Raw genomic sequence first — 26656 nt, forward strand, 5'->3', positions numbered from 1 at the left:
ATTCATGCAGTTATGATTTGAAACTGAACCAAGTAGCCATAATACATTCTCACAAATTCCCATAAGCATCCTCCCTCTCTCGTGCCCCAAACTGCAGCAATGAACAACTATATTAATAGAGCTCTCCTGTGAGATTTCCATTGCAGATCTTTGCTCATAAGGATGCAATGGAATAGAGTTGCAATATTTCACGGCATGTAGCATATAGTTATAAGCCTAATTCTGCTATTATAGGCATTAATGTATCATAGCAAATTTATCTGGAATGTATTAATATAAATTCACTTAGATCAAAAAAAGTGGAGAATGTGGAAAAGAATGATCTGTTACTTCCAAACCAAAAATGGAAATTTAAGACGAGCAATTTACATGGCACAGATTTCTTTTTAAAGAAAACAAACTCTACTGATTACACAGGAAAAACCACTACTCTGCTGTATTAAAAACAGGCCTCTGTTAAACTTTAAAATTATTTTCTTTCAGGCTGGACCATTCCACCACCGAATAAATAATATACGGACAACTGAATGTTTTCTAAAATGCATTACACTTGAGAGTCTTGACAGGAAAATTAGATTTACGGTACTCTAAAGTGAAACACCGAGTTTAGGCAATTGGCATTCGGAATCAAGTGTCCTATTACCCTTAACTTCCATCACTGCACACTCTTTACAAATTCTTTTCTGTGATGGACATTATTTTTAATCTAAAAGATTGATTTTTAAAAAAAACTTTCAAATCAAGTTTTAAGGCAAGAAGAGAACCAGCAATGAAGCTATTACGGTAATAGGCAGAGTTATTGCCTGTTTTATATTGTTAAAATGGCAGGACAGCTTGGCTAGAATTCATAATAAATTAATCAAGATTTAAGAAGTATTTCTATATCAATATGAACCCTACAAAAGCAATATAAGAACTAGCACACATTTTTAGAAAATTGAATAGAATTCAATAGAAAATTGAATAAAAACATTTTCTAACACTTCTAACAGTTCCAAATCAATGCATTTTTATGTGCTTCTGGTTACTACCTTTCTATCATGTTTTCAAATAAAAAGAACAAGCGAAACACAATATGAATCCTCATATTTCCCAGGCACAGCTATCACAAATAAATACATTTATTTTAAATTGCAATGGCAGATGCTATTTTACTGGATGAACACCAAGAGATGCAACCCTATCAAGGCTCAATTTCAGAAAAGAGAAATGTTCTATAGAAAAAGATAATAGAAAGTTATCTGGTTTATACTATGGTGAATCAATCCTTGAAGCTATCACGCTTCAGAATTTCAGAAATGATAAATATAAATATAAAAAATAGTATAATATTTAAATATAAAAAATAGACAATAAGAAAATGGCAGCTTCCAAATTATTTTACTACCTCCTATGAAATAACTTATCCTTCTTGCCATAGATCAGGGGTATCAAACGCATAATGACACATTTTCATCACATGACATATCGTACCATAAATAGTCCACAAGGAAATGTCATCCAAACTGATCTTATTTATATACTGTTGTTATTCGGGATAGCTAGGCTAAGAGACCTTTGACATACACCAAGCAGAGAATTTTAACAGAGCGTGGGTGTGTGATAAAGCCAAAGAAACAAAGACATAGACTTAGTTATGCTTAATAAGTACTATTTACATATAGACAAAAGATAGAAACAATTCATAATAAGCACTAAGCAAATACAATACAATATGCACAAAGCTAATACACTCCCCCCTCCAGGCAAAGTAATAATGATGGAGCAGAAATGTGCCTCACAGCGTCATTTGAGGGAAGGAGTACTGGCGCCCTCTAATGACGAACCAGCCTAGAATGTTTAACAGTTAAAGTGATAGTACAATTTTACAGTAATAGTACAAGTTTAAAGTGATAGTACAAGTTACAGTGGCAAACCCTAACAAACATGTACCTTGTACTAACATATACTTTCCCCTTACACATTACACATACACTAGAGTTTTACTGTGCAAACAGAAGATTTGCCATAAAAACTGTGTCCCACTCCACCATAGTAGATTAAGCGTGTTCTCACTAAAGCAGCTTTTCCAATCCAGATGTGTGCAAGCTTCAACTTCCAGAATTCTCTGGGATGCTGACTAGAGCATCCAGACTATGAAAGGTTGCACTAAATTATGTCATTCAAATGGTTGGCCAGGAAACTAATATGCCCTTCCAATTTAATTTTACTCATACTAGTTAGTATTTTTCCCAAAACTAGTGTGTTAAGTAGTGATTTATCATAAAATATTTTATATTTTGCTCACTCAGGCTTTTTTGTTACCTTTTCCTAATAGTGAATCCTGGACGTGCAAAACTATCTTAGGGGTTTTTTGTTGGGTTTTTTTGCATCTGAAAAGATTTTTGTTATAACCACAATAAGCCTTTGTAAAATCATCGTGGATCAGTAAGTTTCACTAAAGTTAAAAAAGAGAACTAGCATAGTGATTAAGATGTTGTGCCTGGGGCAGGGAGAACCAGTTCAAGCCTCCCCTTATACTGGAGGTGGGTTTCAAGCAGGTTCTGACCAATTCTGGAGAACCAGTAGCAGAAATTTTGAGTAATTCAGAGAACCAGTAAAAATACCACCTCTGACTGGCCGCGCCTTCATTTATTCTCTGCCTCCCAAGTCCCAGGAGGGAATGTAGATTTTACAGTATCCTTCCCCTGGAGTGGGGTGGGAATGGAGATTTTATAATATCCTTTCCCTGCCACACCCACCAAGCCACGGCCACAGAACCGTTGGCAAAAAAATATTGAATCCCGCCACTGCCTTACAGCCATGAAAACTAGATGACTTTGGCCCAATCTTTCCATCCTATAAAGTGTGTAGGATAAAATAGATAAGAGCAGCAGCTATTTATACCAACTCCGCTTCTGAACAAACGTTGCAATGGAAAACTAACCAAGAGTCATGTATATTATTTTGAATTTAACTTGCATGCTGAACTTGAAATTCAACCACTTTTTAAAATGTTGATCCAAAAGTGTATACAGGATGTAATTATTTTTTAAAATTTTCGATCAATTCTCTACATGTGCTTGCTGACATTTAGGGTGTCAGCACAACCCTTGTTTTCACCTGAATTCTAAAGCAGGGATTCCCAACTGGGGGTGCGAGACGATATTCCAGGGAGTGCCAAGACCTGAGTTTAGAAATTTCAAAATTATAGTACATATGCATTTTATTATTTATTTGTGTAAGGGGTGCAAGAATGTATGAGAAACATTATAAGGGTGTGGGATATAGATAAGGTTAGGAACCCCTGTTCTAAAGGAATCCTCACATTCAGTTGCCAAGTGTGCTCAGTTCAGCATCACAATCTCTCTACAGATTCATTTATGCCATTAATCTACATAAGAACATAAGAAGAGCCATGCTGAATCAGACCAAAGCCCATCGAGTCCAGCATTCTGGGTCACACAGTGGCCCACCAATTGTCCATGGGGATCTTGAGCAGAAAGAGAAGGCAAGACCCTCCCTTTCCCTTGACCCCCAACAAGTGGTACTCAAGGAAATCCTGCCTGCCTCAACCAACATAGAGGCAGCACATGGACATCCATTTCAATAACCATCTATATGCTAGGCATCCATGAATCTGTCTAAACCTGCCTTAAAGCTATCAAGGCTGACAGCTGTCATGACCTCTTCTGGAAGTGAATTCCATAAACCAACGACCCTCTGGGTGAAGAAATATTTCCCTTGATTTGTCCTCGCTTTCTTACCTATGAGCTTTAGGGAGTCCCCCCTTGTCCTAGTATTGTGTGATAGAGAAAATAATTTTTCTCTATCCACCTTTTCTATCCCATGCATGATTTTATACACTTCAATCAAGTCACCCCTTAAATGCCGTCTTTCAAGGCTGAAGAGACCAAGGCGTTGTAACCTGGTATCATAAGGGAGGTGCTCCATTTCCTTTATCATTCTAGTTGCCCTTTTTTGCACCTTTTCCAGTTCCATTATATCCTTCTTGAGGTGCGGTGTCCAGAACTCTACACAGTACTCCAAGTGTGGTCTCACCATCGATTTGTACAGAGGCAATACAACGCTTTTAGCTTCTAGCTTCTTTCTAATTTGCAAAACCCAAGCGCAACCTGTGTGGTTCAGCACTTTTCAGTCTGATGTTTACACCAGAATGGAATTTATGATCTAGCAAATGTTGAGCCTCTATTATGCAGCCTGGAAATGCTTTGCTGGAGAAAGAGTGATCTCACTGTTCTCAGTATTAAACTGTAGTAATGACCAGCTTAAACCAATCCCCATTATCAAAACACAGGAAGTCTGCAGAGTCAAAGTATAATGGTAATTAAGTTGAAGGCCAGTTCACCCAAACCTTGTTTAAACAGATGGGCTAATGCAATACAGCCTTCTTTGTGCAAGTCCAAGACTTATTCCTCTGTTCAGATCACCTGGAAATGGGACATGTATTGTTTCTTGAAGATGAATTTAAAAGATGCTTCTGAGAATTCATATCATAAACTAGACATAATTTTTAGTCTTATAACATCTTTCTATTCAAAGCGCAGAAGTGTAGCAATGTTAGCTAGAGATGGAAAAGAGGGGCTGCCTGCCTCTTGCTTTTCATCTGCTTAAATTGTCCTTTTATAAGAATTAGCAGCTAAGCAATTGGAGATTATTATTCTTCAAGTCTTTTTCCATTGCTTGTGCAATCATTCATTATTATTGCCTTTTTCCTGCTTATACAGGACCAATAGGTTATTCCTCCAACTCATGAAAATGAATGACAAACATTTTGATACTAAAATGGTAATATCCAGGCATTACTGGAAAACAGTTTCACCATCTTCTAAATTAAAAAACCACCAAATTCCAGCAGGAAACTGAACAATTAATTTGCAACCTGGCATTTCAGAACCAAAATGATTGAATCTGACTGTTTTTATTTGGAGTCTTATAGACTAAGGTTTAACAACTATTAAAAGTGTTATAATAACTGCAATTTTCTCTGTTTTCTCACATATTGTGCTTCATATTTCATCACCTATGAATCCAACTTTCAAAATGACTTCTCCTATATATTACTGTGTTATCTACTATCTGTTGAAAGAAGCTTAAGCCATAAGAAGACTATACAACAATTTTGTGTTAATTTTAAAGGCATCATCATAAAATTTCATTTTATGAATTAGGTAAAATGGTGGAAAAACAAATGTTTAATATAATCCTCTCTAAATCTAAAATTCTCCAATGTTATACACTTCTCAAGAATGTTGTACAATTCAAATTAAAAGGGCATGGGAATAGAGGGAACATACATTCCCTGCAATCTATTGTAATGCAGTAATTTATATTCATTGGGAATAGTTATGACTCTTTAAAATCATAATCAACCTAGAAAAGAATCAAAAGACTTAGTACAGTATGATCATTGACTTTTGAGTACAGTACTACTATGTTTACAAATCAGTTTTCCACTGCTTTCTTCCCCTGGCAAAGGGGCAAGAATGGATCATCAACATTGTATTCTTCAAATTATTATTTACGTTCTAGAATGTTATTTTGAAATCAGTTTTTCCACTCATGTATATAGTTTACAAAATAGCTAAAGGTATCTATTAAAATATATTGTAAGTTTTTAAAAAAAACCTTATGCCTTTGTGATTTGCTCTAAACAAAGCATAATGTAGTTTACTATTAGCATGAATTCAACTGCACTGGACAAAACTTTCATTTCCATAGGATGCAATGATACTAATTAATCACTTGACAAGCTATTATTTTATATTGGAGATGCACATTAGTAATAGTTGGATTTAGCTTCTCTCACAAATATTTATGTACCTTTAGCATTACCACCTACCACAGCATGTAGCAGTATAACTATAGAGAGCTTACATATTTAAGTATTTTAATCCCCTATTTTAAATTACTAGCTTTTTAAAACAGAAAAGTTTTTCTTACTCAGCAAGAGTAAAGCAAGGACAACTGACATTTGTTAGTGCTAATAAAAATAACCCAAAATCAAGCAAATATGATAAATGTTATATATCTTTTAATTTTACAGCTGTTTTTGTTATTGGATAATATGGCCTATTAGCTTATTTACTGACATTTAATAATAAAGCGTTAAGGCAACAAAAAATCTTGAAATTCCAGATTATAATCTCTCCCGAAACAGGGATGTCCCTTTTTGAATGGCAGTGCTTGACTGGCATGATAAATCTAGTGCAGTCTTTGCCAGACTATCTAATGATTTTTGTATCTATAAGATCACCTCTACTGCTTCATTGATTAAACAGAATACTACCCTGTTTTCCCCAAAATAAGACATCCCCTGATAATAAGCCCAATCGGGCTTTTGGGTGCATGGCATTAAGGCCAAGCCCTTATTTCAGGGTTCAAAAAACATATGAGACAGGGTCTTGTTTTTGGAGATATAAACACATCTTCCTACAGTGCACTGAATTTGAGGTCATTCTGCTTATATGAACTATATAACATGAAGAAGTTTCACGGTGTGAGTAAAAAAAGTCATTTTGCAATCGTAAAATATGCTGCTCAAAAAAATAAAGGGAACACTTAAATAACATATCCTAGATCTGAATGAATGAAATATTCTCATTGAATACTTTGTTCTGTACAAAGTTGAACGTGCATGCAAAATTGATTGTCAATCAGTGTTGCTTCCTAAGTGGACAGTTTAATTTCACAGAAGTTTGATTTACTTGGAGTTATATTGTGTTGTTTAAGTGTTCCCTTTATTTTTTTGAGCAGTGTATATATAACTTATTTGTACAAACAAAACCGATTTCCAACAGGACAAGGTTTTCCTGCAATATACAAACTAAGGGGGTGAAAGTGATTTAATTTACATATTCTAAATATATGCATCTCTCTCTCTCTCTCAACCCTCCCACTCCCAACTGTGATAATTTGCTAAGGGGAAAAATACTATTATGCAGCAACGTATAACTCAGCTGTGACTCAAGCACTTGACAAAAGTGTCAATACTGATAGGAAAAAAATATTGATGATTCTTGAAACCACCAAGCTTTATTACAATAGTAATAAAAACAGAATTGTTACAGTTGGAACAGGTGACATTTATTACCATTCTAAAAGTCGTGATTCTAAATCATGACTCTTTACAATGCTTACCTTACACCAATAAGCAGAGCTATAAGCATCGAACAGATTGGATCAGCAATCATCAAACCGTAATTCTGCATCAAGAGTGCAGATATGATTACACCAATACTTCCAAGGGTATCAGCAACAATGTGCAAAAATACACCTGCAAGAAAATATATATTGAGTAAAAGGTATAAAAAACTTTTTTCAAAGTGACTTTAAATAAAGGGCCACAGGATAACAGTACTGTGTACACCATAATTTACATAACACACATTAACTATGTTCCTCATATAACTAGTATTTGACTATTATTGGTTCCGTTTCTGTTGTGTTTTCAACACAATAACCACTCCAAACGCATGAGACCACACAACAGAAACAGGACCACATTATGATATTTGTGGACTCTATCCCCATAAAAATATTAATAAATATAAATTTTCATATGATTTTCTTTATATTTTTAGAGAGATGGAGAATGGTGAATAAATGATTATTTTGTAAGAATCAAAATTAATTACGTGAATTATATGAATTATTAAATTACCCCAGTAGCATTTAATATACATGTATTGCATGGCCGAGCTTTTGAACTGAAATGTCCATACATTTTATTTCTATTTGTATATACAGTATCTGTATTCTGTTTATTGTGTGTATTTTCAAGACTGAAAGGAAAGGCATGAAAATAACTTCTACTTCATTTTTTTTTCTTTCTGATTTGCAAAAAATGAGAAACAATGTTATGCGTCCTTGGGATCCTGCCAATTCAACAATTTGGTTATGAGCAGGTGGTCTGAAAGTTTTCCAAAGTGAAAAGTAGATGGCATGACTTAACTTTTTGTTAAGGCAGATTGCTTCTAGGAGACTCCATTAGTTAAGAAAATTGCCTCATTCCTCATTGTCAGTTGATGTAAATAATATAGGGTTTTCATCAGTAGGGTAAATAAATTAGTAGATGTATACACACTAGCCTTTATAGAGATCATTTTTCATAGCAATTCATATGCTCTCCCTTAATAGAAAGCCATCTGGAGGACTCTTGGAATAGACACGTTAAAAACGCAACTACTGAAATAACTTTTCAATAAATTTCTCTCATACCTCCTTAAAGATCATCTGTTCATCGACTGAAATAATTTTGAAGAACTTAACATTTTTGGTAATTATTTTTACAAATTATTTGATCCACCATACAATTGATTGCAACAAATAATGCAAACCACAATGCGTGCCTCCAAATAATTTATTAGCAATACCACAAAGAAGGAAAATTTCCTTTTGGCAAAGTGTTGCTGGGTGGTTTTTGTCATTGTTGTTTGAATTAATCAGCTTGCCAAGCATGTTTTGCCAGTTTTCATAACCTCTTGTGCCCATCAGGTGTTGGATTTTTCCCCCTTGTCTGTCCCCACATTCTTTTGCCAGACAAATTGCAATTATTTAAGTTCTTATACAGTGTGTTTCAGAGATTTGAGGAAGTTTCAAAGTGAATGGGTTCCCCCTCCCAAAAAACTGTTTAATAGCTATCCAAAAATAAGGAATACAGACCCCCTCCCTACTGATAAAGGCTATTCCATGTGCTATCATTTAATCAGAGAGAGGAAAAAAGTATAATAATAAAGTTAGTAATTTTATATGACATAAGCAAGTCAGAGCTTTGCAAGAATAAATGTATGGTACAGTACATAAGTAGTATAGAAAGATCATTTAGCACCCTCTGCAGTCACATAATGGAAATACAGATTATAAAGTAGTTTTTACATACACACGGAGGGGGTGGGAGAGATATTACACTTCAAAAATCAAATACTGATGAAGCTTTGGGAAGTGAGGTGAGGTGGCAAACTGAAGACAGCTCTGTGAAAGTGAAACCAATAACTTCAGCAAAGACCAAGAAACTGGGGATAGACCAGAAAACCTCTGCAGGAAAGGAAATGATGAGAGATCACCTATGACAGTATCAGCTATCAGCTGAGACTAAAAGAGACTTTTGAAGAATGAAATCAGAAAACAGTCGTTACAAGATCAAAAATGTCTGTAACGACGTCTGCTTCTATGTCTAAAAGGTATTTTAAAGAACTGACAGATGACAAACAAAACTTTTAACCGACATGATGCAAATGGTATTGAAAGTGGACAGTCAAAGGGGAAATACAATGACCTGGTAATTTTCTCTTACTCAATCTACAAGAGAGGCTTGTAAAGTATCTGAAGAAATCTGTGTGATGGGACAAAGAAGAAATGAAAAGGAATCAAATCCCATGACAATATTCCAATTAATTAAAGATTACTAAAAATTGGCTTATAAAATTGGCGTATTTGATCAAGGTTAAAATAAATCATGTTACCTCTGCCAACCTTTTACAGACTTTCTGCTAATATCAGGACTGAAAAGCTGAATGTTTATGGATGTGTTTAGATTAGAGATGGAAAATGGAAACAAAGAGGCTGTTTAAGTTTTCTTTAAGGTGAGCTTGTATTTCAGTATTCTTTCACTATTCTTTCTGAAAATTATGTAAGATAGATCAACAGATCGACAGACAGATAGATCTAAGTAAAAATCAATAGCTTACATATGTAAATTCAATTTGTAAATTCAAATTAAAAATTGTAAATTTGTAAAATGATAATTTAAATGCAATACATATTTACAAAAAGAAAGTTATTTGTATCAATTTAATTATAAGCTTAATTGTTTCACTGATTTTTTTCCAAGTGTTCCAGTGTTTTTCTAGTTAAAATATTGTTAACAATAGAAGCTGAAACAAGGATGAATGTGCTAGAAAATCGGAAGTACAAATCATAATTAGTCAGCTTGTTGTTCTTTATATAATAATTTTTTGTTTTATTTTATAACACAAAAATTCCAGTATGTTTTCTGGGTACAAGTTGTTTTAGGAAATAGTAGACAAGATGTTTACAACAGTATTCATTAGTATATATTATAATAGTATTAATAATGATAATAATAACAATATTTTCACTAATTTAACATGCCTTCCTTATATCACTGATCCTTCCATATATTCCCGTTTTAGCTCATTTTTGTCAGCTAACCATTGATAAAATAAATCCCAAGTAAAAAAATATTCAGTTTCTTTCTTTTCCTTAATTATAAGTATTTTTTAAAATCACATTTTGAGCCGATGGATTCTCTTCATTTTTCCATTGTTGTACAAATACTATTCTAGCTGCAGTCAGTACATATAAAATCAAATATAGATTCCCTTTATTATATTTGTCCAGTAAAATGCCCAACAAAAATGTCTCTGGTTTCAAATCAATATGCTGTTTTATCATTTTTTTCCAGCTATGTATGTATTTTTGTCCAATATTTTTTCACTTTTTCACATATCCATCATATATGATAGTATAAACCAGATGTTTGATGGCATTTCCAACATTTTGCAGATGTATCCTAAAACATCTGTTATAAAACGTTTTATAAAGATTTTCTTTGTATGCAGTAGACATTGTTTATTTATAATTTCTATCCCATACTTTCCGCCATTTATCTAACTTAATCCGATAAGCAAAGTGTTTAGGCCGTACGATCATTTTTCCCTTGTTCATATTTCATCTTAATATTTAACAAATAGCCATATATTTTCTTTATTAATTTTCCATCTGTCCCTGTTAATAGCTGATCTACTGTTGATTCTTTATAGAAACCATCCTTCTCATATCTAGATTGTATCTGCACCTATGACCACCATGTTATAACAATCCCTTGATCACTCAGTTCCTGCTTAGTTTTAACTTCCTCCTTTTCATTTAAAATATCTTTATAATTTCTGGTAACATTCTCTATATCAAAAACATTTGGATAGATCAGTGCCTCTTTAATGGACAGTCAGACCGGTACAGTGGTACCTCGGTACTCGAACGCTTCCTTTCTCGTACATTTCGGATAACGAACAAAATTTTTGGCAAAAATTTGCTTCGGTATCTGAACAAAAATTCAGATACCGAACAGCCAGAGAAAATTTTGTTCATTATCCGAAATGTAATCCCGGCAGCTTCAGGGGGCTGAGGAGCTCTCTAAGAGCTCCAAGCTGCAGGAAAGGTGGGGGCTGCTGCAATCTTGGCAGCTTCTGGGGGCTCCTTTCCTCATTGGGAAGCCGGCGGAGCCATCTCAGCGGTTGCTGCCGCTCCAGCAGCTTCCCTTCATTACGTGACTTCCCGGCGCTCTTGCTACTGGAAGGGAAGTCGCCGCTGTTGCAGCCACAGGGAAAAAGTTTTTGAAGCTGCTTACAGGTAATAAAAGGAAGCAATGAGGAAAAGAGCCCCCCAAAGCTGTCGGGATTGCAGCAGCCCCCACCTTTCCTGCAGCTTGGAGTAGCGAATTTATTTATCCCATTGGAAATAAAGAAAATAGATTTAATTGGTTCCCAGTGAGTTAACAGGGGCTGGGAACCAATTAAATCAATTTCCATTATTTCCTATGGGATAAATAAATTCTGTACTCGACCAAATCGGTTCTCGGCCACACTTCTGGAACGAATTGTGGTCGAGTACCAAGGTACCACTGTATTTTCAAATAATGTTGTTCTTTAATTTTCTCCCATGCTAATAATAGTGTATTCCTAATATAGTCACTTTGGAAATAGCTATCTATTTTGTTTTTTCCATACCATAAAAAAGCACGCCAACCTAATTCAAGATCATGTCTTTCCAAAGCCAATAGTCTTTTGTTTCTCAAACCAATCCATTACTTCACCCAAGTAAATATCGAAGCCTGGTAATACAATTCTCAATCTGGTAGCCCCAAGCCACCTCTATTTTTAGAATCTTGCAACATTTTCAAACTTATCCTTGATTTTTTTTCCCTTGCTAAATATATGTTGGTATATATTTGAACAAGTCTACTTGTTAGCGGTGTGAAAGATTTATACCGCATTACAACAATCAGAAAAAAATTCTGGTTCTACAAAAATTTCAAAAGCTGCTCTGCAATATACGTAGGCATTAAAGTAATTGTACTTTTCCTAAGACTGTAAAATATTTGTTGTGCTAAATAAAAAAGTCTGAACCTTTGTGCACTTTCCCCCAGGTTCTTACTTGAAGGGTTGCTCAAAGTATCTCAAGATAAGGTAGCATTTATTAATGTATTTTCAGAAGCAATATTCTAAAAAAAATCTATTATTTCATTATATATCAGCTCGTGTACTTTTTAGGAAGAAAAGAACACCTAATTTAACTTACTGCTTTTAGTAGAATTCTGAAAGACACACATCACCGACTTGCAAATATATGAACATTAGGTTGGAAATAGAAAACCTGCATATTAATTCACTAATAGAATTTTTAAAATAAATTAATTTCTCTGTTATTAATATGAATAGGTAATCTTATCCAATGTGTGGCATTAGATTTTTCTCTAAAATGCATGCCATACTTTTGTTTCACATTATCCTAAATACACAAGGTATCCATATCATACCTTCTAAAATCTGTTTGCTGGATCCTGCAGCCATCTCAATGGGTTGATCATCTGTAAAAAATGGTACCAACAAAAAAGACAATTATCCTTTCAATGTGGTTTTTGCTCAAGAAATCATATTCAATTCAAGTACAGCTTCCAGATCTTCCTTTGCAAAAGAAACCAGGAAGCATTTAAGTTAAAAATTAAAAGTAAATTCTCCAAAACACAAAAAGCTTCCAAGCATTTTTACGCCTTATTTAATATAGGATAAAAAAAGCAGAGAAAGAGAGACACAATGTAGTCTCAACCATGCTAAGAGGCTTATTGTCCAATAAACAGAATAAAGAATTCACATCAAAGAATCAATGAGGCCATCCACATCTTTTTCCAGGAGCAAAAGTCTACTAGGGGAGGCTTCTGCTTTAGCCAAATCAATTTAGGAAAATTGAGCAGTTGCTTTAATGAACCACACTCAGGTGTGGTGCTCATGCTTCTCTGTGTTTGAAAGCATCTTTTTCTAATCAAGTGAAAAGTACTGTAAAGTCACATGTACCCAATACCTAAGATGGCTCAATCACTATACCAACAATCAAGAAGCCAATTTACAATTGGGATAGTGTATGTTAAGTGAAAATTAATACAACAGGAACATACACATCAACAATTCAGGAAAGATTTATCTTACATATTACAAAGATTCATAGTGCTCTAAAGCTACGCTATTAATATCTCAGTATATCAGTAAGTTCCCAAGCACAATTCAGTGTGTACGTTTTAACTTCTAACCACCCCCCTTATGGCTTTGCCCCAGGCAATCTCCTTCAGACAGTCTTCTCTATTGTCTTTTCAACACAACAGGGATAAGGGTTTCCCCATCACTATGAAATCTGGGGATCCCTTGTCCACAAATGCTCAATGGATTTTTTTTAATAGTCTTTACATACCTTTTAATCAATAGCTGTCAGTCTTCAGACACTGAGTTGAGTTCATGATTTTATAAGCATTTTATCAGTTTTTTAAAATTATCTTATGGCTATTTTGATTCTGCTATAGCAAACTATCAGCAATTTTCTGCGAATATTTGTTTGTTTGTTTGTTTGTTTATTTATTTATTGGATTTGTATGCCGCCCCTCTCCGTAGACTCGGGGCGGCTAACAACAATAATAAAAAACATCATATAAATAAATATTGTCAAGTGATTTTATTTAAAAACAGAAAGATGTAGAAAGAACCATTAAACCTTCACATAATAAGGGTTCTTTTTTGTTTAGTTATGCAGAGGGAAGCTCTGCATATTTAAAACTTCCAACATTGTCCCTTCTCTAATAAATGAATTAAATTTGCTTGCCAAAATATAATAAACAACAGCATAATTAGCTTATTCTTTCCTAGGATAGAAAGATAGTACTGCTGTACTATCTGTACTATCAACACAATCCCATAAATATTTTAGCTAAGTGATAGTACGTAAACTTATTGAATAAATTCATTGAAATTAGATCCTAGGTTTAGACTCTTTAACTATTACAGCATTCATACTGACCACGAAGCACCTGCTTTTTATAACAAGAACATGGTTTAAAGCAGAAGAATAATTATAGTTCTCGCTTCTACATTTATTACCTCTCTAAACTAAAATTCCCTGGTTCTTTTAAACATGTGGTTAAAACTATCCTGTATCTTAAAGAAACCAAAAAAGTTTAATTGTAAGTACCACCTTTCATAGGTTTTAATGTTGAGTTGTACCCGGCCAAAGTTGGCTTATGAGGGAGATGGGCAGTTTCTAAATATGATAAATAAGTACATATGGCACAGCATCATATAGCCAAATGGCAATACATGGACATCACAATTTCTGGGGAGCAGACTGCAGAGAAAAACAGCATAGAAATCCAACCAAATAAAATAAATAAATAAATATGATGCATGATGTAGATCAGGAGTGTCAAACTCACATTGACATCATATGATACAATATATCATAACTTTTTTCTCCCTTCATTTAAAACGGGGATGGGCGTGGCCAACGCATGATGCATCCGGTCCGTGGGCTGTGAATTTGATACCTAGATTGACCTTTTCTAGTAACTGAGGCAAGTCCAAAGGTTTCCTTGCTATTTTCTTTCAAATCATTATTATTACAGAAACAGCAGGAAATTGATTAGCTAGCCAAAGATAAGATTCAACAATTTTCAAATCATCTTTGTTACTGGAAGATTTTAGCATCTTTTCGAGGTATTCCGTTTTGATGACATATAGCATATAGATGTGCAAGCCTGCTGCACATTTCCACATACCCACCATGACAATAATCGTGGGAATGTCCATGCTCATGCTCATGCTCATGCCCATGTCCGTGGGAGTGGCTATGTCCATGCTTGGAATCGTGACTGTGGCCATGTCCTCCATGACTGTGGCTGAGACCCCCATTAAACAGTGAGTGACTGTGTTCATGTCCTGCAGAAAGAAATTTATGGATGTTACTTATCAAAATATATATCAAGATTCTGGATTCAATTAAGGTTAGAAAAAGCTTATACGTTAAAAGTCTAGCAGAAAGAGCCAAATAACATTCTAGTGTCCATGCAAGTAGATGTTCCGCAAGAGGTAATGTGCTGTACTTAAAGGGACTGCAAAATCTACATTGGAACAATTTAACTGCATTTGTGAATTTTATTTATTTGCACCATTGTTATACTATCCCAAGCTACATACATAGTTCTGGAAAAAATGTAATTATTTTTAGGTAATGAATTAGCGAACCACAGCAGCTATTTTAGAAGCCCTGATATTTCTTCCTTGCAGGAAAAGATGTCTTTAAGATGGCATCAGCATTTGTCAGTTTCATGAATATTTATATTAAATGTATATTAAAATGCATATTAAAAAATGTCTGCAGAACAGCATAGTCTCCTGACTGCAAAGTGCCCTTGATTAATTGACATTAATGCTTTAACACAGTTTGAGTGTAATTACATTGTATCAGTAAACTATCTTGGTTTTACTTATTACTTTTGAAGAGCAGCTGAACCACACTGTTATGCACAGATACAATGGGAATCTGTGATTTAATAAGTCAGAATACAATCAATATGCGATAGATGCATGGAAAGAAATTTGGGGCGCAGAGAGTAATGGCTTTATTCTGAGTTTACCTATAACCCGAAGCACACCATACAGTTCAAATATAAAAGTTTGTATTTCTATGTTAATTACTCCTTCACTATTATAAACGCCTTGGTTGTGCAGTGGTTAGAGTGCAGTACTGCAAGCTACTTCTGCTGATCGCTGACTGCCAACAATTTGGCACATCAAATCTCAATAGGTTCAAGATTAAGTCAGCCTTCCATCCTTCCAAGTTCGGTAAAATGAGGACCCAGATTGTTTTACTCTCTGTAAACCACTTAGAGAGGGCTGTAGAGCACTGTGAAGCGGTATATAAATGCTATTGCTAATTCTATTATTGCAAACTACAGTATATATTTTTTCATTGTAAGCACCACAATTCTTCTGCAAAAGATTTTTCATATTTTGTATACAGGATGTCCAGGAAGAAAGCATTTTGAAATTTCCTGATATTTCCTTGACATTTCCCTGTAAATTGTGATCTAGTTAAGGCACGGTCATAGATGACATCATACCAAACAGCTAAGCCATGGAGAAATATCGGTAGCTGAGGAAGCAAGTTGTTGCCACAGTTAGGCTCATTTTTGCTTGACTCTGCCAGGCAGCACGATCTGGTTTTTCTACACATGATTTTTCCCTGACTTTTAAACATTTTAATATAGTTTGATTTTTTCCCCCTGAATTATTCTGTTATTTTCACGAATTCCCTGATAATTCCCTGATATTTCCCAAACCGCCAATTTCTCTGATATTTCCCTGATTTTCCTGTTTTCCAGGTTTGCTGGAAACCCTGTGTATATTTCTAAGACAAATTAGCTGATCGAACAAAAAGTATTACTTCTTCAAATGAATCGTAGTATCAGTTTTAAGCTTCTATCCTGGTTGCATGCCCTTTTAACACAAGGGACAACACAAGATATTCTGACGGTTCTGATGGAACAAGTCAACGATACAACGAACGGGTAATACTTCCTACCAGAACCATGGGAATGGCCATGTCCACCATGTTGAAACACAAAGATTCCTATCAGATTTACAAGGAAGCCAAGTATGGAAACAGGAAGGAGTCTCTCATGATGCACATCGGGAGGCTCAAGTGCTCTCTGTAACAGGAAAAAAACAAAGTGTTTCAGCGAAACTCAACACATAGATCTCACTAATGAGGTTCCTCTACTTTTCATAAACATTAGCAGAGTCTAATTCACAATGTTGGTTATTTTTTTGGCTAGGAACCAAAGGTAGATTGCTAAGCATTCATAGTATAATCTTCCTTAAAATTGGAACTCAAACCGTTCCAGAAAACAAGCTGATGGGAGATTTGAGACATGGTCACCAAGTGCATAAAATAATGTATTTATTTATTTATTTATTTATTAATCAGATTTGTATGCCGCCCCTCTCCGCAGACTCAGGGCAACTAACAGCAATAATAATAATACAATGTAAACAAATCTAATATTTAAGTTAATTTAAAACCCCAATTTAGAAACCAATCATACATACTGACATACCATGCATAAATTTTATAAGCCTAGGGGGAGGGAAAGTCTCAATTCCCCCATGCCTGATGACAAAGGTGGGTTTTAAGGAGCTTACGAAAGTCAAGGAGGGTGGGGGCAACTCTGATATCTGGGGGGAGTTGGTTCCAAAGGGTCGGGGCCGCCACAGAGAAGGCTCTTCCTCTGGGTCCCGGCAAACGACATTGTTTAGTTGACGGGACCTGGAGAAGGCCAACTCTGTGGGACCTAACTGGTCGCTGGGATTCGTGCGGCAGAAGGCGGTCCCGGAGATATTCAAGGAAGAAAAAAGTAAGTATGGTGGCAATTTAGATGAGACAAGAGCCTTGGTGGTACAGAAGTTAGAGTGCAGTACTGCAAGCTACTGCTGATCACCGTCTGCCAGCAGTTTGGCAGACTGAATCTCAGTAGGCTCAAAGTTGACTCAGCCTTCCATCCTTCCAAGGTCGGTAAAATGAGGACCCAGATTGTTGGGGGAAATATGCTTACTCTCTGTAAACTGCTTAGAGAGGGTTGCAAAGCACTGTGAAGCTGTATATAAGTCTAAATGCTATTGCTAATGCTATAATAGGCACTAAACATACCCATGAAAACATAAATAATAATTCTGGATACTGCTGGCTATAGGTAAGGCTCAGAAAACATACTGCCTATAAATACCAGTTACAGACAGCAGCTGAATGCAGTAGCCCTATGCTTTTGTGTTCAGGTTCTTAAGCCATCTGATTAGCTACAGAAGGAAACAAGATATGTATTGGAATGAATGGATATTTTTATCTGATCCAAACGTGATTTTTTTTTCAGATAAATTATACTATCTGTGACATATTTTTTATACAAATCACTGCACATCTGTGAGAAATCATATTCAGCTTACTCTTTGTAGAATAAAGGGGGTTTTCAGAGAGTTTGTAATGTTAAGAGAACAATCTGGTTTAGGACCAGATTACCTATGGGAACATCTTCTGCCTGATGTACCCCAGCAGCCGGTTAGGTCCCGTAGAGTTGGCCTTCTCCAGATCCCGTCAGCTAGATAATGTCGTCTAGTGGGACCAAAGGGAAGAGCCTTCTCTGTGGCGGCCCCGGCCCTTTGGAATGAACTCCTTCTAGAGATACCTACTGCCCCCTCCCTCCTGGTCTTTCACAAAGTTCTGAAGACCCATCTCTTCCGGCAGGCATGGGGTCCATGAGTATTGAGATTAATTCCAGCTGTTGCCATGTGTTGACTGATTAGGCGAATGTGAATGTTTATGTTGGGATAAATGGTTTTTTAATTTTTTTAAAAAATTTATAGTAATTTTTAATATTAGATTTCTATAGATGTGTGTTGTACTGTATTTATTATGTTGTACGCCACCCTGAGTCGTTGAGAAGGGACAAAAGGCAAATAAATAAATAAATAAACAAATAAAATCTACCTATAGTGTAATCAGAAAGATTATTCTTGTACATACAAATTAAAGTCTTGAAGTTTTGAGAATGTCAGATTTCCAACATTGTTATGAAAAAAAAACAATGGGATAATATTCCTTGAATAATTAGGTTTGGTGTATAAGGCTACCAGCTTCCAGACAATTACTATTAAGTAAATCTCACTGAATTTCATGCCAATTGTTTCTGCAAGATATTTAAAACTGTCAAATCCTGGAGGTATTTTGATTCATTTCCTGACCTAGACAACTAGACAAGACTTATTTATCTATTGAACTTATATTCTGCCACAATCAAGTGATTCTGTTTTACATTATCTGGGTTGCATTTAGCAATGACTTGATCCAAGTGAGCATAACTGGATTGAAAAACAAAAACTCACTTGCTGCACAAAAATCTCTTCCTTCAACAGAGGAAAATATTTCAACCATCTTCAAAACATACCTCAACCCCTTCAGAGAAAATGAAGAAAGCGGTGAAAATCAAAAATAGACCGTTTACAAAACCAGCTAATACTTCTGCCCGAACATACCTAGGATGAAAAAAAAGCACATAATTTCATTTTAGATTAATGCAAATCCACAGCTAATTTCATGTCTTGCCACTATTCTGGCTAATGCAGAAGATAAATACTATGTAGCTATGTTTGATCAGTTATCCAAATAAGTTGAATATAAAGAGGCAAGGGGTAGGGCTCTTATCTCTAGAGGGTACACAGTTAAGTGTCCCCTCCTCAGTCTAGAAATACAGTACTTCAACTATTTCAATTCTTCCTCGTTCCATTTAACTTACATCTTATATTATAGCAAGAGATTGATTGAATAAAAAAATCTACTAGTAGTAGTAGTAGTAGTAGACAAGTGGACATTCACTGGCTTCATTCTTCTTTCCCATATACTACCTTCAGCAAAAAGTAGACTGTACACCTTTACTTTATACCAGCTGTCACTAAATGGTGGTCCATGGACCAGTGGTGGTCAACAAGAAAAAAATTTGGTGGTCCATAGAAAAATTATTTGCATTTTTTATATCACATTAAATCAGGAGTCCACAAATTATGGCCCCAGTGTTGCTGCAGAAAGTCTCCCCCTTCACGGTCTTTTTGTGCTGATATTGGAGCACAAAATATCGGAGCACAAAATATAAAAATGCAGATATCGGATATTTATTTATTTATTTATTTATTTATTTATTTATTTATTTATTTACTTACTTACTTACTTACTTACTTACTTACTTACTTACTTACTTACTTACTTACTTACTTACTTACTTACTTACTTATTAGATTTGTATGCCGCCCCTCTCCGCAGACTCGGGGCGGCTAACAACACGAAACAAATCTAATATTAAAAATGACTAAAAACCCTTATTAAAAACCAAACATACATATAAACATGCCATGCATAAATTGTATAGGCCTGAGAGGGGGAAGGAATATCTCAGTTCCCCCATGCCTGACGACAAAGGTGGGTTTTAAGGAGTTTACGAAAGGCAAGGAGGGTGGGGGCAATTCTAATCTCTGGGGGGAGCTGGTTCCAGAGGGTCGGGGCCGCCACAGAGAAGGCTCTTCCCCTGGGTCCCACCAATCAACATTGTTTGGTCGACAGGACCCGAAGAAGGCCAACTCTGTGGGACCTAATCGGTCGATGGGATTCATGCGGCAGAAGGTGGTCCTGGAGATATTCTGGTCCGATGCCATGAAGGGCTTATAAGTCATAACCAACACTTTGAATTGTGACCGGAAACTGATCGGCAACCAATGCAGACTGCAGAGTGTTGGTGTAACATGGGCATACCTAGGGAAGCCCATGATTGCTCTCGCAGCTGCATTCTGCATGATCTGAAGTTTCCGAACACTTTTCAAAAGTAGCCCCATGTAGAGAGCGTTACAGTAGTTGAGCCTTGAGGTGATGAGGGCATGAGTGACTGTGAGCAGTGAGTCCCAGTCCAGATAGGGCCGCAACTGGTGCACCAGACGGACCTGGGCAAACACCCCCCTCGCCACAGCTGAAAGATGTTTCTCTAATGTGAGCTGTGGAATGCTGATGTCGTGGGGTGGGGGGAAGATAAATTTTGACTTGGGTCTGCTTCATCCTCTTGGTGTGCAGCTTTGGGTGAAGGCTGGAAATAAGTACCACTGTGGCAAAGAGCCAGAGGGCCTCATTCCAGTGGGACTGCATCATGGCCTGGAACTGGCTGACCATCTCAGCTTGCTGAGCCACCAGGTGTCAGAACCTGACATTGCATTCCCGCAGATCTTCCCTCTTCTTGGATAGCCTATGCTTGTAGTCCTCAGTGAGGTGCTTCTGTTGACCCTCCTTCTCAGTCACATCCAATTTGAACTGAGCCAGCTGTTTTGCTAACTCTTTCTCTTGGTGGCAGCTTAACTCCAACAACTGCTTCCTGTTGGGCCCTAAGGCAGCCCAAGCGGGCAGGCGAGGAGTGGCTGGGAGGGATGAGTAGAGGCCTGTGAGGTGCCCCTCGACATGAGTGACATCTAGTTGGCCATGCCCACCCAGTCACATGACCACCTAGCCACGTCCACACAACCAGTCATTAGGAAGATCATATTAATTGTCCGCGGAATTTAAAGTTATGAATTTAGTGGTCCCCGAGGTCCAAAAGGTGGGGAACCCCTGCTTTATACCAAAATTGACATTTAAATATACATTTAGCATAGCGATCAACAGAAGGGAAGATCAGCGCCTAACAGTAGATCTCTTGACAATGTGATGTACATATAAAGGACTATCGACATCCTACTATTGAACAATTGTAAAGCTCATCACTTTATCATTATACTGAGAACATTAACTATTCTGGAGTAAAAAAACAAATGTGTTTTTGTGTGGGAAGATTGCATCTGCAATTTACTTTTGATACTCAAGCAAATTCCTGAATTCAGAATTCTTACATTCAAAGTGTATTATATTGTGTGCTTAAGCATTACTCTTTGTGAATGAGTCAGACATCAATGACAAACCATTCCCATGTAATATTGACAGAACACTACATGGATGAGTTTAGGTAATCACCAGAAGTCCCAGCCAGAAGGAAGACTTTACTTTTAGGAAAAGCAAGAACATTTACACCATATATACACATATACATGCATACACACACACACACACACACACACACACACACACTTACAAATGTAGTTTCTATATATAACATCAACTAAAAGCTATCATCACAAGAATAAATATGGTTTATAGATAGTCCTCAACTTACAACTACAATTTCTATTGTAAGTTGATGTAGTCATAAAACAAGATGTCATATCACTGTACCAATCCAAACTATTCTGGGCTTGGTCCCTCTCAGTCCCAACCTTCAGTAAGATATGAACTGTCTCCAATTCTCCCCACCCATCTGTCTCTCCCTATCACATCTATGCCCTTGTGGCCTCTCTGCACCCTGACTCCTAAGAGAAAAGTTGAAGTCAAGGGACAGATGAAACGAGAAAAATTCTACAGCATAAAGAGAAATGTTATTATATAACACTAGATGAATATCAATAGCAGCTACAAAATGCATCATGTTCCTCCCACACTGAGTAGGAAGTAACAATCCCACATACAAGAAAATACTTCTGGGAATTAGAAGGAATCATCTATTTGAAGGAAGATTATAGAAGTTTTAAACTTTAGGAGCTCACCAAATGTTTTCTGGGTTTAGAAAATATGCTGTCAATAGCACTAAGTAACAGTTGATTAGTTCGACATGGTTAATTTAACTACGAAAAGAAGACCCTGTCTTATATTTTTTGAACTCCAAAATGAGTGCTTGGCCTTATTTTTGGGGAGGTCTTATTATTTTGGAGTGCATGGAGCAAGACAGGGCTCCTCTTGCTGTCTTACCTGTTTTCTAGCTCTGTCTCCCTGACCCTAACCAGAAGAAATGGCGGGGACCAGCTGTGCATGTGTTTAAATATTTTGGGGGAAGGATTTACTTTTAGAGGGTTCGTTTTCAGGGGATGTCTTATTTTGGAGAAAACACAGTATACTGTTATTAATATCAAGAAGGAAACTAAAGGAAAGTATTGGAGATTGGGCTCCTCTCTTGCAATAATTTATTGAAATATAGTATTTTTTCATTAGCCAAATTACACAATAAATATTTATAGGCTGATTTCATTAACCATTCAAATACAAATACATACAGACTGCTTTAACAGGGTGTTAGGTAAAATTACATTGTTTTTTCCCAATTATTGTCCAACAGGTGACTGTTTCAACAAATAGCTTTTCAGAACTTTAACACTTACCCATAGGAAAAAGCATCATTCGATCTCCACTTTGAAATGACTGAAGCTGCAAGCCCAGCTAGCAGAGCAGTACAATCAAAAAACATGTGAAATGAATCTGATATTAAACCTAGACTGGGAAGATAAAGATTAAAAAAAATCAGTTAAGTACAGTTATAGAAACTAAAATAAATTAGAACATTTTTTTAAACTGATAGAAACCTGATAGTAATAGTGACAATGTCCCCTTGGACCTGTATTTACTTAAGTGGTTATTCACACAAATCTCTCGCAATACATATACAACACTCTAAAAAAGTGCAGCCTATTCAAGACTAAGAAGTGATTAAATTGAATTTATCAATAAATGCAAGTTTAATAATAACAATTAATAAATTTATTAGATTTGTATGCCGCCCCTCTCTGAAGACTTTAATTTAATTTAAAAAATAAATATCAAACAATATCATTCTATAACTAAGTTACAAGGTCACCAGTGCAAATGATGTTATACCTCATTTTTGAAAGATGAGACATGATTTGTTTGGGCTGGAATAATATTTTTTGGGGAGGTACAGTATAAATACATACATACCTACATTCATTCATTCATACATACATACATACATACATACATACATACATACATACATACATACATTCATACATACATACATACATACATTCTCTTGGTAGATTTTGCCTTCATTTCAAGGTGCAGCTTTCATTTTGACTTCTTACAATGAAATATGTTATCAAGAGTTACTAACCAATCCTCAAATTTAAAGCTGGATTTTAAAAAGGAATAATACCTTTCATTATGCTCATTACATAAATTTATCTGAGTCAAATGGAATTAATCAGAATCCATTCTGAGACATTAACAAAGTGCATTCTTAGCCAACACAAAGCTGCCCCAATATCTTGCATTAGGTTTGGAGTTCTTTCCTTCCCAAATTTCCACCCATGAAGCAAAGAAGGTATTGATTGGAGGAAGAGCTTTTTTTGCCAAGGAACATTAATTATGGAACATTATCACCATGAATATTTCCCCACTCTTGACCATTTTTCCAGGCACTTTAAAGTTGAGATAGTTCAACTGTAAACCTTTCTGACACAAATACCTTCCATCCAACAATCCAATAAAGTCTGCGGAGAAGGACAGCATAGAAATCCAAACTAATAAATTAAATAAATAAATAAAGCTAAAATCCATGCCAGAAGTTTGGTATAAATATCATAGTTACAAAGTAACCTAGTCCAAATGCCCTCCAAAATTTAATAGAAATACAAATTTAAATTAATGTATTTATGTATTTGTTTGTTTGGATTTCTAGACCGCCCTTCCCCCGTGTACTCAGGGTGGCTTACACAGTAAAATCGATACAAAAATACAAAATGTAAGAAACCCAATGTAAGACTAATATAAAAACCCAACAATTAAGACCATTCAACTAAAAACCAGTCACACTCATTCACTCATGCTGTCAGCTGGAGCTGGTGGTAATGCTCAATGGTGCCAGGCCTGCTGACAGAAGTATGTATTTAGAGCCTTACAAAAGGCCTGGAAGGTGGAGGCAGTGCGAATCTCTGGGGGGAATTGATTCCAGGGGGCCGGAGCTACCACACAGAAGGCCCTTCCCCTAGATCCCACCAGATGACATTTCTTGGCTACAGGACCTGGAGAAGGCCGACTCTGTATGCTCTGACTGGCCGCTGGGATATATGAGGCAAAAGATGGTCCCATAAGTAATCTGGTCCTAAGCCATGTAGGGCTTTATAGGTAATAACCAATACTTTAAATTGTGTTCGGAGACTAATCAGGAAACAATGTCAGCTCTCCCTGTCCATCAATTTACCAATTGTTTAAACTTAATCCAAACCTGTGAATATTTAGGTTGGATGGTTAAGAAAAAAAAGTATGATGAAAATATTGCTTCATGCAAATGCTACACCATCCATTCTATTTTGGAATTCAGGAGATGATAGATATCATAGTACTCTGGGACAATTTCATCTCCATTGCTTCTAAGTTTGAGGGAAGCCAAATTGCTTAGTACAGTAATGAAACCCACACTAACTAGGGTAGGCCAAAATGCTGAAGGTTCAGAAATATCACAGGGAATAAAGAGCAGTCTATTAAAAGAGAATACCTATTCATTAAATTTGAACTGTATATGCCTTTACAATTATCTAGCAGTTAGACCTTTCCCTAGCATCTTATACTGACATACCGTCATAACAGATACATGCTCAAATGTAGAAACTCATTTTCAGAATGAATTGTGCTACTTGTTTATGTAATATAGTACAGATACTAGCCAAACCAGCAAAATTGGTGAATACTGAACGTTTTAATGTGATTTATTAGATGCTTACAAAAATAAGATCATTTTACATATGATGATTAAACTATCCATTCAATCATGTTTAATTTTCCACAATTCCACAGACTGGCTCTCTCATTTTCTGATTAGCTATGACTTCTTTCAAGTGTTCTATACTATATATTTTATTTTGTATATTGTTTCCTATTTTATGGAATGACAATTTCTAGAAATTGCAGTAAGAGACTACATTAAGAGGATAATGGATTGCTTATCCCTGCTCTTCCTAATATTCTTGGCATACACAAAGTGTATACATTATAGTATTACTGCACATGCCTAAATAGCACATGCCTAAATAGTGAAGCTACTTTACCTCCTTATAGTGTTAACTATATATTTTGAGGGAGAGGCTCACATGAACAAGCCTTAGCAAACAATAAATTAAAAAGAGCCTATATATAAGCATCTGCGGGAAGTGGAGATGACTGCCATTGCATTTGTATGCCGCCCCGAGTCTTCGGAGAGGGGCGGCATACAAATCCAAGTAATAAATAAATAAATAAATAAATAAATTGCAAGCTGCCATCCTTTTTAACAGGTGCCGTAATGTCATACACACAAAGGGGAACTTGCATCACGCCCCACAATACCAATTTTATTATTTTAACAAATTAATTGGATTCTACAGAACTCTTTGTGTCTTGATTTCCCTTGAACTGCTGTCTTTGTCAGTTTGGGGATATGAAACTGAGACAACTGAATGTATGATAGGACGATACATGTTTGCGCAATTTTCGTTCTAAACTGAACCAAAGAGGAAAAAATATTCTTTTCTTCCACAAAATAAGATATGGCTTGTACAGCAGCACACAAGTCCCAACCACCAGCAACTACAATTAATTTATGTAAAAATCAATATCTGTGAGGAAAACCCCCCCATAAAAGACCTACACATTCAGTGAGATCTAGTTCAACAATTTAATAAAAGCAGTGCAAATGGCATCATACTTCAACATTTTATGGAGTAATTGCATTTACTAAAGCACAGCCATTTCCTCACTGAACCTGTTTATAGACACCTCAACAGTTTTAAACCACAGCTGGCCAAGTTAAAGAATAATCCCTTAAAAGTAATTGTTTCATCAACCCCTATCTCTTAGTAAATGAAAAAACTCTGAGTCAGCAACCATCATCTAAATATGGCAGAAAGGACATGATAATTGGAGGGGGACTAAAGAATTTTCCCCTGGGTAGATTAGGACAATCTGTGTAATCTTCCCAATTTTTTCTGGGTTTTCCCCTTGCAGATAAAAAAAAATTGGCTTCTACTCAGTGAAGGGCTACCAAATTTTTTACTACCACACTGTGGGCATGGCTCATGCACGATGCTCTGCCTTTTCTTTCAATATCTTCCACTGCAAATTGGGTGCTCTGAAGTGGAGCTCCATTTTTGCTACC

The 26656-nt window shown here is 36.0% G+C and overlaps 1 protein-coding gene across 1 annotated transcript in view; it reads right to left on the minus strand.

The window, feature by feature from the left end:
• Positions 1-26656, minus strand: part of SLC30A7 (solute carrier family 30 member 7) — a 41896-nt gene that overhangs the window by 13654 nt on the left and 1586 nt on the right. Inside the window, exons 3-8 of the mRNA XM_070746450.1 lie at positions 22890-23003; positions 19061-19148; positions 16645-16771; positions 14844-14999; positions 12560-12610; positions 7141-7276 (exon numbers count right to left, since the gene is read on the minus strand). Of these exons, the coding sequence (XP_070602551.1) occupies positions 7141-7276; positions 12560-12610; positions 14844-14999; positions 16645-16771; positions 19061-19148; positions 22890-23003 (672 nt within the window). The remainder of the gene's footprint in view (positions 1-7140; positions 7277-12559; positions 12611-14843; positions 15000-16644; positions 16772-19060; positions 19149-22889; positions 23004-26656) is intronic.

The sequence above is a fragment of the Erythrolamprus reginae genome, chromosome 3, assembly GCF_031021105.1.
Source record: "Erythrolamprus reginae isolate rEryReg1 chromosome 3, rEryReg1.hap1, whole genome shotgun sequence".
NCBI lineage: Eukaryota > Metazoa > Chordata > Lepidosauria > Squamata > Dipsadidae > Erythrolamprus > Erythrolamprus reginae.